The sequence below is a fragment of the Mustelus asterias genome, chromosome 20, assembly GCF_964213995.1.
Source record: "Mustelus asterias chromosome 20, sMusAst1.hap1.1, whole genome shotgun sequence".
Classification (NCBI taxonomy): Eukaryota; Metazoa; Chordata; class Chondrichthyes; order Carcharhiniformes; family Triakidae; genus Mustelus; species Mustelus asterias.
The window spans coordinates 17,024,698-17,041,448 of NC_135820.1; the positions used below are offsets into that span (position 1 = coordinate 17,024,698).

General features: G+C 46.9%; 1 protein-coding gene across 1 annotated transcript in view; it reads right to left on the bottom strand.

Moving 5' to 3' along the window:
- Positions 1 to 16,751, bottom strand: part of LOC144508231 (piezo-type mechanosensitive ion channel component 2) — a 206,009-nt gene that overhangs the window by 101,487 nt on the left and 87,771 nt on the right. Inside the window, exons 22-25 of the mRNA XM_078236045.1 lie at positions 14,989 to 15,193; positions 11,892 to 11,990; positions 7,070 to 7,235; positions 5,763 to 6,006 (exon numbers count right to left, since the gene is read on the bottom strand). Coding sequence (XP_078092171.1) covers positions 5,763 to 6,006; positions 7,070 to 7,235; positions 11,892 to 11,990; positions 14,989 to 15,193 — 714 coding nt within the window. The remainder of the gene's footprint in view (positions 1 to 5,762; positions 6,007 to 7,069; positions 7,236 to 11,891; positions 11,991 to 14,988; positions 15,194 to 16,751) is intronic.

Consider the following 16,751-nt stretch of genomic DNA (forward strand, 5'->3'; position numbering starts at 1 on the left):
TTCACAACTCTCTGATTGAGGAAGTTCTTTCTCATCTCAGTCCTGAATGGCTTACCTCTTCTTAGACTGTGGCCCTTTGTTCTGCACTTCCCCAACATCGGGAACATTCTTCCTGCATCTAGCTTGTCCACTCCCATCAGGATTTTATATGTTTCTATGAGATCCCCTCTCATTCTTCTAAATTCCAAAGAGTACAAGCCCAGTTGATTCAGTCTCTCTGCCATTCCAGGAATCAGTCCGGTGAACCTTTGCTGGACTCCCTCAATAGCAAGTCTTTCCTCAGACTAGGAGACCAAAACTGCACACAATACTCAAGGTATGGCCTCACCAAGGCCCTGTATTACTGCAGCAAGACATCCTTGCTCCTATGCTCAAATCGTCTTGCTACGAAGGCCAGCATGCCATTAGCTTTCTTCACCACCTGCTGTACCTGCATGCCCACATTCTGCGACTGTTCCTCCATGACAGTTACCTTGCGCTTACCTTGAGGTGAGGAGAAATTTCTTCACCGATAGAGTAGTAAATGTATGGAATTCACTACCACAGAAAGAGGTTGAGGCCAAAACTTTGTGTGATTAGATATAGCTCTTGGCGCCAAAGGGATCAAAGGATATGGGAGGAATGAGGGATCAGGATATTGAATCTGATGATCAGCTCTGATCAAAGTGAATGGCAGAGCAGGCTCAAAGGGCTGGATGGCCTATTCCTGCCTCTATTTTCTATGCTTCTAAAATGAGAACCAACATCCAGGAGCACATACACACAAATGTTGTTTAAAAATGTACAACTTGATCAAGGACACTACTTTAAGAATATGTAACAGTTTAAGTGTACATTCTCAGTTTATTGTACCTGGTTAAATATACATACTTGGTTAAATGTATGTATACATACCTGGCTGGCCAGTGTAAACTGGTTAAGTATACGTTGTCAATCAAATGACGATTCTTGGTTGACTTTAGGTTGTTACGTGCAGAAACTTGGTTGTCTTTACTAGTTGGTCAAGTGTACATTGTTGTTTGAGCTAAATATGCATTTTTGATTCTCTCTGTCTCTACTATGCCCTAAGAGGCCATTAGTGAGCATGGGCCTCCATATTAATCTTGTCCTGGAGTCATTGATCATCTTGGTTTAGTTGTCTAAATTGTTTGCTTATTCTTCATTAAATTGGTTAATTGCTCTTTCTGAGTTGTCTAAATTTTTGGTTAAGTAGATATTCCTGGTTTTGCAAACACTGTTGGTTAATTCTACACCCCATCCACAATGTGTCGGGTGTCATTGTTGGATTCAGATGTGAGAAACTAATTCTTATCGCCTTGCCACGATCTTTCCCCGCAAATTTAATTTGTATTCTTGCTTAATTCCACCTTAAACCACTGCGTACATGCTTCCACCAGGGCGGCACAGTGGCACCGTGGTTAGCACTGCTGCCTCACAGCGCCAGGGACCCAGGTTCAATTCCAGCCTTGGGTCACTGTCTGTGTTGAGTTTGCACGTTCTCCCCATGTCTGCGTGGCTTTCCTCCGGGTGCTCTGGTTTCCTTTCACAGTCCAAAGATGTGCGGGTTAGGTTGATTGGCCATGTTAAATTGACCCGAGTGTCAGGGGGATTAGCAGGGTAAATGTGTGGGGTTACGGGAATAGGACCTGGGTGGGATTATGGTCAGTACAGACTCGATGGGCCAAATGGCCTCCTTCTGTACTGTAGGGATTCTATGATTCTAAATCTTCTGCTACAGTCGCTCGTTGGGACAGGAGATTCGACATTTATCCTATGAATAAAAGCTTCCAATTAACATCGAAACTAGAAGCAGGTATAGGCCATTTGTACCATTGAGCCTGCTCTGCCATTCATTTCAATCGCGGCTGATCATCAAATTCAATATCCTGATCGTCCCCCACCCCCCCCCCCACCCCCCCGCCCCCCGCCCCCCGCCCCTCCCCCCCCCCCCCCCCCCCGCCCCCCCCCACCACCCCCGCATATCCCTTGATCCTTTTAGTCCCAAGTCCATTTCTTCTTGAAATCACAATGTTTTGGCCTCAATTACTTTCTGTGGTAGTGAATTCCACACATTTACCTCTCTTTGGGTGAAGAAATTTCTCCTCACCTCACTCCTAAAAGGATTTATCATTAAATTATGATCCCTAGTTCTGGACGCCCCCACCATTGGGAACATTGTCCGTGATTCTCCCAAAAGCGCTGAATTGGCGGGAAAAATATTCTAGATCCCGACTGTTTTGTTAGGTCAACTTCTCACTCAAATCTCTGCACTCAGTGCACTGCAGCGGTCCCAATCGTGAATCTCATTAAAAACACAGGGGGGCCGGGGACTATTCGCGCCGGAGTCTGACAGCTCCAGAACTCTGCGCATGTGCAGTGCCCCGATCTGTCAGACTACCCGTTTGCTGGCCAGCTCAATCGCTGGCCAGCCCGGGACCACCGCAGTGGTGCCCCTCCAGCCCCCCCACGGCCCGATCGCGGCCCCCATAACAATTCCCGGGCCAGCCTTGACACCTCCGCCCCAAAGCGCCCCGATGTCCAGCCCACCTACCCCCCCACCCCCACCCCCGCAGTGGTGATGTACCGACCCCCCCCCCCCGCCCCCGTCAGCCTGGCAGACACTCCCCCCCCCCCCCCCACCGGCTGACCCTTCCCCCCCGGGTCAGTAACCGCCCCCCCCACCCCCGGGGAGGCAGCCGCCGCCCCGGAAGACCATCCCCACCCTCAGCCCGCCCCACTCATTGCCCTCCCTCCATCCCAGACAGATCCCAATGAACAGTGGCAGCGGGACCCCCCCACTCCCACCGATCATCCCTAGGCCCCACCCACAATAGACTCTTACCCCTTGGCACTGCCTGATGCCCAGTAGGCAGTGCCAAGTGGTCACAAGCTGGCACTGCCAAGGTGCCCATGCCGAGGGGGCACCACCCCTCCGCCATCCGACCCCCTGGGAGGCCCCGATTGCCCCTCCTTCATTCTGGCAGGGTCTTCTGCTAGTTCCCCGAATGTGGGGAGCTACTCTAAACCCCGCCGGAATGAAGTACTCCTGGCGGGGTGGGAGATTCAATTGGGAACGGTAAGTTCCCGATAATTACATTTAAAATACATTTAAAACATATTTTGAAAAGATTCAAATGACTTACCTGCCTTTCTGCCGGTTTCCAGCGTGGTCTGACCGGTGACTGTTCTCCGGCTCTGGGAGATGCGCATGCATTCCCAGCACATGTGCAAATCCCAGAACAAGGCCGGCGACGCGCATCTCCCACCGTGACCCGCCAGAAAAGTTCTGGGTCGGGATGGGAGAATTGCGGCCACTCTTTCTGAATCTCCCCTGTCGAACCCTGTTAGAATTTTATAAGTTTCTACGAGATCCCTTCTCATTCTTCTAAACTCCACTGAATATAATCCTAACTGACTTCGTCTCCCCTCATGACAGAGCTGCCACCCAAGGGATCAGCCTGGTAAACCTTTGCTGTACTCCCTCTATATCAAGGACATCCTTCCTCAGGCAAGGGAGATAACCTTCCCCTTTATATTTTAGATATGGAGAGTAAATATCCAGTGCAGAAAACAGGCCATTCAGCCCAACTGGCATTTGATTGTACTGCCAGCCAGCTTCTTCTAAATTCATCACTTCAGCATAATCTTGGGTGCTACCCCACTCCCTCCACCATTTTCCTCTTTCCATGCGCCATCTACAGATTACACCGGAAGGCTCTGCACATCCATTTCAACTTCCACAGTCCGTTTTCAATCGATCACATCATCAAATCACATCCACTTAATCATCTGAGGAAAATCTCCCCGAGCTCCAACCTTCTGAAACAGGGAACTATAGTGTGAATAATCACTGGAGGGTGATGGGGAACCGTTGACAGATCGGGAACAGCCGCGAGGCCGCAACGCAGGGGTCTAATCGTGGGATTCACAGGAATGAATCTTCACTGTCTGACTGGTACTCTGGGGCTGAGTTTGATGGCTCCGTGGGACGGGGATGTCATAAAAAATGGACGCCATAATTTACCCATCTGTCCCCTTTTCAACAGTGGGGGGTAAATGGGGGCTGGTGCGGGTGAGGCATTGGGTGTTCTGTCTGCCCATGGGCCAATTGAGGCCCTGAATTGATGCCTCCCCCCATAGCAGGGAAGGCTGCCATCAAGTGTCCACCTCTGGCATGAAAAGGGGTAGGGGTTGGAGTGGGGTTAAGGGGCTCTTCTTTTCTTGGCCTCCTGGGAGGAAACCGGAGCATCCGGAGGAAACCCACATCGACAGAGGGAAAATGTGCAAACTTCACACAATCCAAAGGGATTCCCCACCAAAGCATTCCTCATACTTCCCCCCTTCCCCTTAGTATTAGAATTGCCCCTTAGTATCAGGGGAACTAGCTAGGGTAAAATGCATGGGGTTATGGGGATAGGACCTGGATGGGTTTGTGGTCATTGCAGACTCGATGGAGCAAGTGTCCTCCTTCTGTACTGTCGGATTCTATGATTTAAGTTCGGGTTTGGTGACTCAGTGTTAAATTCTGGTGCAGTGAATTGCTGCTTTTTATGGAACCCACCGGATTCTCATTTTATTCCAATCATAGAATTATAGAATCCCTCCAGTGCAGAAATAGGCCATTCCGCCCATCGAGTCTGCACCAACCACAATCCCACCCAGGCCCTATTCCCGTAACCTCACATATTTACCCTGCAAATCCCCCTGACACTAAAGGACAATTTAGCATGGCCAGTCAACCTAACCCGCACATCTTTGGAGTGTGGGAGGAAACCGGAGCACCCGGAGGAAACCCACGCAGACACGGGGAGAACATGCAAACTCCACACAGGCAGTGACCCGAGGCCGGAATTGAATGCGTGTTCCTAGCACTGTGAGGCAGCAGTGCTAACCACTGTGCCACCCATACTGTGCCACTCATACTGTGCTACCATGAGATGAGTGCCCTCTCGAGAATAAATTTCTTAAAATTTGGCGTGAAGGTCCACAGTTCCCTAAAAGTGGCAACACAGATGGCCAAGGTGATTAAGAAGGTATATGGCATGCTTGCCTTCATCAGCCGGGGCATTGAGTACAAGAGTTGGGAAATCATGCTGCCTTGGTTAGGCTGCATTTGGAGTATTGCGTGTGTTTCTGGTCACCACACTACCAGAAGGAAGCTTTGGAGAGAGTGCAAAGAAGGTTCACCAGGATGTTGCCTGGTCTCAAGGTCATTGGCAAGAGGAGAGGTTGAATAAACTAGGATTGTTTTCACTGGAAAGACGGAGGCTGAGGGGAGACCTGATAGAGGTCTACAAAATTATGAGAGGCATAGACAGGGTGGATAGTCAGAGGCTTTTTCCTAGGGTGGAAATGTCAATTACAACGGGGCACAGGTTCAAGGTGAGAGGGAGAAACTTCAAAGGAGATGTGTGGGAGAAGTTTTTCACACCGTGAGTGGTGGGTGCCTAGAACGTGCTGCCAGAGGAGGTGGTGGAAGCAGGCATGTTAGCAACACTTAAGAGGCATCTAGATGGGTACATGAATAAGGAGGGAATAGAGGGATATGGACCGAGTAAGGGCAGAAGCTAGTTAGGACATCATGATCAGCACGGGCTTGGAGGGCCGAAGTGCCTGTTCCTGTGCTGTATTTTTCTTTGTTCTTTTTGGACTACTCCTCACAAGAGATCTATGTTGGATACTCCTAAACATAGTCAGTGTCTCTTGGTCAGTGGTGGACTATGCTAATATGCAAGATCAGGCAGAGAGCATGTGGTACATACCGAAAATAGAGTCTTCGTCACAATCACCAGTATGGTGTAGCCAATCAAATAGTCCCAGTGCCTGAGGACAACCTTGACGGGCTTGAGGAGCAGTTGCCCTCCGAACAGCAGGAAGTAGAAACAGGCCACCAGGTAACCCATGCAGAAGATGTTGATTCGGGACGTCCCAGTGATGAAGATGAGACACAGCACAAACCAGAAGAGGTAGCTGAAAACAACCACTTTCAACATGTCTAAATAAGACCTAGAAAAACAAATCGACAGAAGCTCACTGCTCTGAATAAATAGCGAGACGTGATGTGGAGATGCCGGCGTTGGACTGGGGTAAACACAGTAAGAAGTTTAACAACACCAGGTTAAAGTTCAACAGGTTTATTTAGTAGCAAAATTTGTGTCTTTATATGCCTTGTTTGTGAACAGAATTCCCACTCACCTGAAGAAGGGGCTTAAGGCTCCGAAAGCTTGTGGCTTTTGCTACGAAATAAACCTGTTGGACTTTAACCTGGTGTTGTTAAACTTCTTACTGTAAATAGCGAGACACCAGCATTCCCTTACTGAAACAAACCCACAGCTAGTGCTTCACACTTCTGTTAGATATCCTGTGAAAATCTTCACAGAATGGGGAACCTTCTGAAGGTCTAACACTGACTGTCAGTCAGGCTGACGTCATCGGATGTGTCACCCAAATGCCTTCCCCTTGATTCTTGATACCTGTTGCCGAGGAAATGTTGTTCTCTGAACAAAACACTGAATTCCGTTCACGGACAAGAGGGCCTCATATCTCAGAGTTTGTGCACAATGTGTTGTCCAGAGGAAATGTGGGGAACGCTCCTGCACCAAAACTGGGAGGGGGATATATTTGGCCCTGTGCTGCGCCCAGTCTAGGTTAGTGTCTGCCTGTCTGTACCCAGTCTAGGTTAGTGTGTGCACTGTACTATGCCCAGTTTGATGTCGTGTCTGCCCTGTACTGTGACCAGTCTGGGTTAGTGTCTAGCCTGTATTGTACCCTGTCTGGAGTAGTGTCTGCCCTGTACTGTGCCCAGTCTGGGTTAATGTCTACCCTGTCCCTGTGCCCAGTCTGGGGTGAGGTCTGGGCTCTGACTAAACTGCAGTGTACCTCCTTCCAATATGCTTGATGTCAGATAGATATTTATAGGTTCCATTAATTTCATTTTTCCTGCTTGCCTGAGTTTTACAGAGAAATAACTACTTTCCCACTGGTAATGGTTGGTTTTCTGCTAATGCTGATTTTCCAGTTTACCTGAAGTGCCGAACAGAAGCGTTAGGGTTTTGCTGGAATACTTTACCTGCAGTGAAGGAAGTTGGTGACAGGAATATACTGAGTCACAGTCGCTGTATCCAGGCAACGACTGATTTCAACATTGTCGCCTGCAATCATCCGTATCGCCGCTGTGTTCTCATCTTCAAACACTTGCCACTGCATCGAGGCATACAGCAGCAGCATAAAGTCATCTGACAAGGACAAGCAGAGAGAAGCCTCAGAGGTGTACTTGTCAAGGCAACATCGCTATTGGTCTCAACATAATGATTAGGCAGGAATTAAATGATAACCGTTAGAAGTGACTGAGCTTCATTCTTGAAGGGAGACATTTTGACAACTTGTCAATTATTTAAGGTTAAGATAATATACAGTTATATAGCACACTGCTTTAAGGACAATGAATTATTTTCAAAGTGTAAATATATCCCCTGTTTAAAGCACACTGTTTTAATGCAGTTACTGCACAGGCAACAGGAACCACAATGTAACTGTGCACAAGTCTGCAGTTTCTAAACTTGGTTCCCTCTCCCATTCCCCACTCCCAAACCCAGCACTCCCTCACTCTCCCAATGCTCTCACTCCAACCCCCTCAGTCCCTCTCGCTCCCAATCCCCTCACTCCCCCAATGCTCTCACTCCCTCCCACTCCCTCTCACTCCCAATCCTCTCACTCGCCCAATCCTCTCACTCCAACCCCCTCACTCCCTCCCATTCCCAATCCCCTCACTCCCTCCCACTCCCAACCTCCTCACTCCCTCCCATTCCCAATCCCCTCACTCCCTCCCACTCCCAATCCCTTCACTCCCTCCCACTCCCAATCCCCTCACTCCCTCCCACTCCCAATCTTCTCACTCCATCTCACTTCCAATCACCTCACTCCCTCCCAATCCCAATCCCCTCACTCCCTCCCAATCCCAATCCCCTTGCTCCCTCCCATTCCCAATCCCCTCACTCTATCTGACTCCCAATCCCCTCACTCCCTTCCACTCGCTGTTTCCCTTCCAATCCCCTTATTCCCTCTCACTCCCAAACCCCTCACACACTTCCTCCCACTCCCCAACCTCCTCACTCCCAATCCCCATCTCACTCCCTCCCACTCCCAATCCCCTCACTCTCTCTCTCCCACTTCCAATCCCCTCACTCCTTCACAGGAAAGAAGTCCCTGGTGGGAGTAAGCTATAGCTCCCCAAACAGTAGTTCTGCAGTGGGGCACAGTATAAAGCAGAAAATACTGGGGGCTTGTAAAAAATGTACAGCAATAATCGTGGGTGATTTTAGTAGGCACATAGACTGGAAAAGACAATTGGCAAGGGTAGTCTCGAGGGAGAGCTCATTGAATATACTAGAGAATGATTCTTGGAACAATATGTTATGGAACCAACCAGGGAGCAGGCTATTGTGGATTTGGTATTGTGTAATGAGCAGCAATTAATTAATGATCTCATAGTTAAGGATCCTCTCTGGAAGAGTGATCATAGAATGATAGAATTCAAAATTCAGTTTGAGGGTGAGAAACTGGAGTCCCAAACTTGCATTCTGGAATTAAACAAAGGCAATTACGTAGGCAGGAGGACAGACTTGGCCTTAGTGGACAGGGCAGGAAGGCTAAAAGATAAGACAGCTGATGAGCAGTGGCAGTTGTTTAAAGAGATTTACAAGTCCTCCCAACTAAAATATATTCCAGAGAGGCAGAAAGATTGTAAGATGGAAAAATAAACATCCATGTCTAAGCAAGAAAGTCAAACATGAAGACAAAATCTCAGGCACACTATATTCCAAAGGCCATTGGCAGTCTGGAATATTGGGAATTTTTTAAAGATCAACAAAGGGTTACTAAAAAATTAATAACAAGAGCAAAGGTAAATTATGAAACAAAATTAGCGCAAAATATAAAAAAAAGATAGCAAACGCTTTTCTAAGTATATAAAAGGGAAGAGTAACTAAAGTGAATGTTGGTTCCTTGGAGGATGAGAATGGGGAGTCAATAGTGGGGAATGCAGAAATGGCGGAGAAGCTAAATCAATATTTTGCCTCAGTTTTCACGGTGGAGGATGTGAGTACAATCCCAATAGGAACAGGTAATGCAGAGGTTATAGAAAGGTAGGGACTTAGAACAATCATTATCAAGAATGGAATAGTGCTCAACAAATTTATTGGGATTGAAGGCAGACAAGTCCCCAAAGTGTGATGGCTTACATCCTTGGGTCTTAAAGGAAGTATCAGTGGAGACAATGGATCTATTGGTTATAATATTCCAAAATTCCCTGAATGTGGGAATGGTTCCAATGGATTAGAAAAATACTAACGTAACAACTTTATTTAAAAAGGGAGCAAGGCAGAAAGTAGGAAATTCCCAACCAGTTATTTTAACATCGGTTGTTGGGAAATTGTTAGAATCCATTATGAAGAAAATATGAGCGAGACATTTGAAAAGTCAAAACACAATCCATCAGAGTCAGTCTGGTTTTACGAAGGATAAATCGTGTTTGCCTGAGCGAGAGTCATAGAGTCCCAGAGTCATAGAGGTTTACAGCATGGAGACAGGCCCTTTGGCCCAACTTGTCCATGCCGCGCTTTTTTTTAAAAACCCCCAAGCTAGTCCCAATTGCCCGCATTTGGCCCATATCCCTCTATACCCATCGTATCCATGTAACTATCTAAATGCTTTTTAAAAGATAAAATTGTACCCGCCTCTACTACTACCTCTGGCAGCTTGTTCCAGACACTCACCACCCTCTGCGTGAAAAAATTGCCCCTCTGGACACTTTTGTATCTCTCCCCTCCCATCTTAAATCTATGCCCTCTAGTTTTAGACTCCTCTACCTTTGGGAAAAGATATTGACTATCTATCTTGTCTATGCCCCTCATTATTTTATAGACCTCTATAAGATCACCCCTCAGCTCCCTACGCTCCAGAGAAAAAAGTCCCAGTCTATTCAGCCTCTCCTTATAACTCAATCCATCAAGTCCCGGTAGCATCCTAGTAAATCTTTTCTGCACTCTTTCTAGTTTAATAATATCCTTTCTATAATAGGGTGACCAGAATTGCACACAGTATTCTAAGTGTTGCCTTACCAATGTCTTGTACAACTTCAACAAGATGTCCCAACTCCTGTATGCAATGTTCTGACCGATGAAACCATGCATGCCGAATGCTTTCTTCACCACTCTGTCCACCTGTGACTCCACTTTCAAGGAGCTATGAAAATTTACCTCTCGATCTCTTTGTTCTGTAACTCTCTCCAACGCCCTACCATTAACTGAGTAAGTCCTGCCTTGGTTCAGTCTACCAAAATGCATCACCTCGCGTTTGTCTAAATTAAACTCCATCTGCCATTCGTCAGCCCACTGGCCCAATTGATCAAGATCCCGTTGCAATTGGAGATAACTTTCTTCACTGTCCACTATGCCACCGATCTTGGTGTCATCTGCAAACTTGCTAACCATGCCTCCTATATTCTCATCCAAATCATTAATATAAATGACAAATAACAGTGGGCCCAGCACTGATCCCTGAGGCACACCGCTGGTCACAGGCCTCCAGTTTGAAAAAACAACTCTCTACAACCACCCTCTGGCTTCTGTCAAGAAGCCACTTTTGTATCCATTTAGATACCTCACCCTGGATCCCGTGAGATTTAACTTTATACAACAACCTACCATGCAGTACCTTGTCAAAGGCCTTGCTAAGGTCCATGTAGACAACATCAACTGCACTGCCCTCATCTACCTTCTTGGTTACCCCTTCAAAAAACCCTTGTGAGACATGATTTTCCACTCACAAAGCCATGCTGACTGTCCCTAATCAGTCTTTGCATTTCTAAAAAGTTCTTTAAAGATGCAACAAGCAAAGTGGATAATGGGGATCCTGTAGATGTAGTATATCTGGACTTCAGGGAGGTGTTTGATAAGGTGCTGCACAGAAGGTTAATGCACAAGGTAAGGTTAAGGGTGATTTATTAGCTTGGATAGATGATTGGCTAACTGACTGCTTCGGTACAGAAGGATCTGTGTGTCCTTGTGTATGAGTTGCAGAAAACTGGTATTCAGGTACATCAGGTAATAGGGAAAGCAAATGGAATTTTTACACTTATGGCTAAAGGAATAGAGGAAAACAGCAAGGAAGTGTTGCTGCAATTATACAAGGCACTTGGAGTACTGTGCGCAGTTTTAGTCCCCTTATTTGCAGAGGGATGTAGTGGCAATAGAGGTAGTTCAGAGGAGGATCACTAGATTGATTCAGGAGATGAGGGACATCTGTTACAAAGAGAGATTGAGCAGTTTAGGCCCATACTCTCTAGAGTTTAGAAGAATGAGAGATCGAGTTGAAGTATATAAGATGATAAAGGGGATTGACAGCGTAGACATGGAGAGGATGCTTCCTCTTGTGGGGCAACCTAGAACAAGAGGTCCTAGTTTTAGGATAAGGGCTAGGAGATTTAAAAGAGAGATTATGAGAAATTACTTCTCTCACAGGGTGGGAATCTGTGAAATTTACTACCCCAGAGTGCACTGGATGCTGGGTCATTGAATAAATTTAAGGAGGAGGTAGATTTTTAATTTGTAATGGGTTGAAGGATTATGGTGAATGGGCAGGAAAGTGGGGTTGAGGCCAATATGAGATCACCCATGATCATATTGAATGGCGGAGCAGGCTCGAGGGGCTGAATGGCCTACTCCTGCTCCTAGTTCTTATGTTCTTGATTCAAATTATCTATCAGACTTCTGAATCTATTCTGGGATTTGAAGTTGAGAAATAAGAATTAAAAGAAACAAACATGCTTGGGCCAAAATGAAAGGCTAACCTGCGATTTGACTAGATGAGACTTTGGTAAATTGGTTACTTACACATCAGGAACATTGGATTGGGCCTCTTTATGAAGTCTGGCAGGTAGAGCCACTTAATGAGATTGGAACTCAGTCCCAGGCTGGACCTCCAGGGGTAATCTGTAAAGGACATCATAAGGGAGAAAATTCACTCTTGGACTGGAGCTGATAATGGATCCCCAATAACACAATACTGGGACTAGTACATGTGATTAAGGGAGAGAGCAGCTCAATACAATATAATACTGAAACGTTGATCTAGCACATAGCGCGGGATGTGCTGACAGGACACCAAGTGTTAAGGTGTGGCATTTTGGCATCAGTAGCTGATGTCCAAAGAGGAGGTGCAGAAGGTGTAGGAGTAAATATTTTAGGGCCCGGGGAAAAGAAAGTAGTCTGGTAGTAGCCCTACTTTGTTAGAACAGCGTGCCACTACCAATGGGTATCACATAATTGGAAGGTTACTCAGGCAGTCCAGTTACATTACAGGCCCCATTACAGGAACACATCTGAATGCATCTGGAGCCCTTTAAATAGAACATAGAACATAGAACATTACAGCGCAGAACAGGCCCTTCGGCCCACGATGTTGCACCGACCAGTTAAAAAAAAAACTGTGACCCTCCAACCTAAACCAATTTCTTTTCGTCCATGAACCTATCTACGGATCTCTTAAACGCCCCCAAACTAGGCGCATTTACAACTGATGCTGGCAGGGCATTCCAATCCCTCACCACCCTCTGGGTAAAGAACCTACCCCTGACATCGGTTCTATAACTACCCCCCCTCAATTTAAAGCCATGCCCCCTCGTGCTGGATTTCTCCATCAGAGGAAAAAGGCTATCACTATCCACCCTATCTAAACCTCTAATCATCTTATATGTTTCAATAAGATCCCCTCTTAGCCGCCGCCTTTCCAGCGAAAACAATCCCAAATCCCTCAGCCTCTCCTCATAGGATCTCCCCTCCATACCAGGCAACATCCTGGTAAACCTCCTCTGCACCCTCTCCAAAGCCTCCACATCCTTCCTGTAATGTGGGGACCAGAACTGCACACAGTACTCCAAGTGCGGCCGCACCAGAGTTGTGTACAGTTGCAACATAACGCTACGACTCCTAAATTCAATCCCCCTACCAATAAACGCCAAGACACCATATGCCTTCTTAACAACCTTATCTACTTGATTCCCAACTTTCAGGAATCTATGCATACATACACCTAGATCCCTCTGCTCCTCCACACTATTCAAAGTCCTCCCGTTAGCCCTATACTCAACACATCTGTTATTCCTACCAAAGTGAATTACCTCACACTTCTCCGCATTAAACTCCATCCGCCACCTCTCGGCCCAACTTTGCAACCTGTCTAAGTCTTCCTGCAAACTACGACACCCTTCCTCACTGTCTACCACACCACCGACTTTGGTGTCATCAGCAAATTTGCTAATCCACCCAACTATACCCTCATCCAGATCATTAATAAATATTACAAACAGCAGTGGCCCCAAAACAGATCCCTGAGGTACACCACTTGTAACCGCACTCCATGATGAATATTTACTATCAACCACCACCCTCTGTTTCCTATCCGCTAGCCAATTCCTGATCCAATTTCCTAGATCACCCCCAATCCCATACATCTGCATTTTCTGCAGAAGCCTACCATGGTGAACCTTATCAAACGCCTTACTAAAATCCATATATACCACGTCCACTGCCTTGCCCCCATCCACCTCCTTGGTCACTTTCTCAAAAAACTCAATAAGGTTAGTAAGGCACGACCTACCTGCCACAAAACCATGCTGACTATCACCAACTGTGTCCTTGAGCACAGCTAGAGTGTTGCTACTACTGCAGGGCTGCATGGAAGCAGTATTTCATATGCAGTGTGGGCCTCAGAATGTTGCCAAGGGTGATTAAATGTATTCCTAGGGGTTTCATCACATGATTTATCCTCACACTCTGGCACAGTGGCACAGTGGTTAGCACTATTGCCTCACAGCGCCAGGGACCCAGGTTCAATTCTGGAATTGTGTGACTGTGTGGAGTTTGCACGTTCTCCCCTGCGTGGGTTTCCTCCGGGTGCTCTGGTTTCCTCCCACAGTCCAAAGATGGGCAGGTTAGGTGGATTGGCCATGCTAAATTATCCCTAATGTCTCAAGATGTGCAGGTTGGGGGATTAACAGGCTATATATGTTGGGTTACGGGTTAGGGCCTGGGTGGGATGCTTTGTTGGTGCAGACTCGACAGGCTGAATGGCCTCCTTCTGCATTGAAGGGATTCTATAATTAGCCAGCCAACACATTTATCCTTGTGACACACTGCCTTCTTACACCAATTGGAAAGCAAAAAGATTCATTACCCAGTTGACTGTTAGTCAAACAGCCTTCCCTTCCCCAACTTTCAATATTTTTACATCTGGAAAAGAGAAATATTTTTTCATGTCCCTACAATTTTCTCCAGGGTTTCACACAGCAGTATCCTGGAGACTGCTGTTCAATTCCTGTGGACCGCGGGCAAACCCTGGGCCTCCACATCCGATAGCAGAGGGAGCCAGCCCCCAGTGCGCCTGGGGACAGGAATAGTCTTCATCTCCACGGAGTCAAACACAAAGGTAACTGTGAACAGGATACACGGCAGTGGGTGTCGGCATTGAATGCTTTTCATAGAACAGAATCGTAGAATATCTACAGTGCAGAAGGAGGTCATTCAGCCCATCGAGCCTGCACTGACAACAATCCCATTCAGACCCTATCCCTGTAACCCCACGTATTTACCCTGCTAAACCCCCTGATACCAAGAGGCAATTTAGCATTGCCAGTCCACCTGACCTGCACATCTTTGGATTTTGGGAGGAGAGTGGAGCACCCAGAGGAAACCCACGCGGACATGGGGAGAACGTGCAAACTCCACACTGACAGTGACCCAAGGCCGGAATTAAACCCGGGTCCCTGGCGCTGTGAGGCAGCAGTGCTAACCACTGTGCTACCGTGCCTTTTATAAGTGTCTCTCTGATCTCACTACATCTGGTGACTGGAGGGAATTTCTACTGTGAGCTCTAATAGACTGGTTAATTTACAGCAGGTTGGCGCATTATCCCAGTGGCTTGAGGATGCACCTTTGCAGAGAGATGGAGGGATCCCAATACACAGCAAATACTGGAAGGGAATGATGAAGGTGATGAAGCAGCAGTATTTGGGCCATATCTCAGCGATGGCCTTTCTCCGGCGACGGCACAGAACAACCAACAACCACAAGGCGTGAATCGCAGAGTACAAGTCCATCCGCTGCCCAATCAGGTTGATGGCTACCATGAAGCAGACCTGAGAAGAAACAAATGGTTAACCTTTTCCACACCAGATTTCCACATTGACATCCTGTTTAAAGTTTTAAAGTTTATTTATTAGTGTCACAAGTAGGCTTCCATTAACACTGCAATGAAGTTACAGTGAAAATCCCCTAGTCGCCACACTCCAGCACCTGTTTGGGTACACTGTGGAAGAATTTAGCATGGCCAATGCACCTAACCTGCACGTCTTGTAGACTGTTCAGTGCAGAGAACATCTCTTTCAATAAACCTCGTGTGCGTTACTTTGAATCTACGCATGCAAACCACGTCTTTTTATTTTTGCTTAGAACCCACAACCGCTAACATAGTTAGGACATTACACCTGTCCAGACTTGGGGTCCAACAAAACCTCCACTTGATGATACAAGTGGGTTAAAATTAGTGAGCACTAGATCTGAATCCAGACATTGGTTTGAAATGGAGCTCTTGATTTAATTGCTGGGGGATCTACCTTAGTGATGATAACAATGCAGGATGTTACAGGTCAATGCAAAACAGGGTGGCATAGTGGTACAGTGCTTAGAATTGTTGCTTCACAGGGCCAGGGACCTGGGTTCGATTCCTGGCTTGGGTCACTGTCTGTGCAGAGTTTGCACGTTCCCCCCGAGTCTGCGTGAGTCACATATAGGGCTGAATGGGAAAGGATGGTGGATTTCATAGAGTTTGATAGCACAGAAAGAGGCCCCACAGCCCATCTTGTCTGTGCCAGCCATCAAACATCTATCTATTCTAATCCCTTGTGGCTGGCATAGTGGCACAATGGTTAGCATGCTGCCTCACAGGGACGCGGGTTTGATTCCTGGCGGGTCGCTGTCTGTGCAGAGTCTGCACATTCTCCCCGGGTCTACGTGGGTTTCCTCTGGGTGCTCTGGTTTCCTCCCACAGTCCGAAAGACGTGCTGGTTACATGCATTGGCCATGCTAAATTCTCCCTCAGTGTATCCGAACAGGCGGGGGAGTGTGGCGACTAGAGGACTTTCACAGTAATTTTATTGCAGTTTTAATGCAAGCCTACTTGTGACACTAATAAATAAACTTAAACCTTTTTTCCCACACTCAGTCCATAACCCTGCATGCTATGGTGTTTCAAGTGCTTCCTCCTTAAAGGGCATTAGTAAACTAATTAGGTTCTTCGCACAATCCAACAACTTAATGGTCACGGGAGCAGCACAGTAGTTGCGCTGCTACCTCACAGCATCAGGGACCCAGGTTCAATTCCGGCCTCGAGTTACTGTCTCCCCGTGTCTGCGTGGGTTTCCTTCGGGTGCTCCAGTTTCCTCCCGCAGTCCAAAGATATGCAAGTTAGGTTGATTGGCCATGCTAAATTGACCCTTAGTGTAAATACATAGGATTATGGGGATAGGGTCTGGGTGAGATTGTTGTCGGTGCAGACTCAATGGGAAAAATGGTTCCTTCTGCACTGTAGGGATTCTATGATAACTTTTACTGAGACACAGTATGTTTATTTAGGTCACTTTTAAGAACAGAATTCACATTCTCAAATTGCCATACTGGGATATAAATTCACATTCT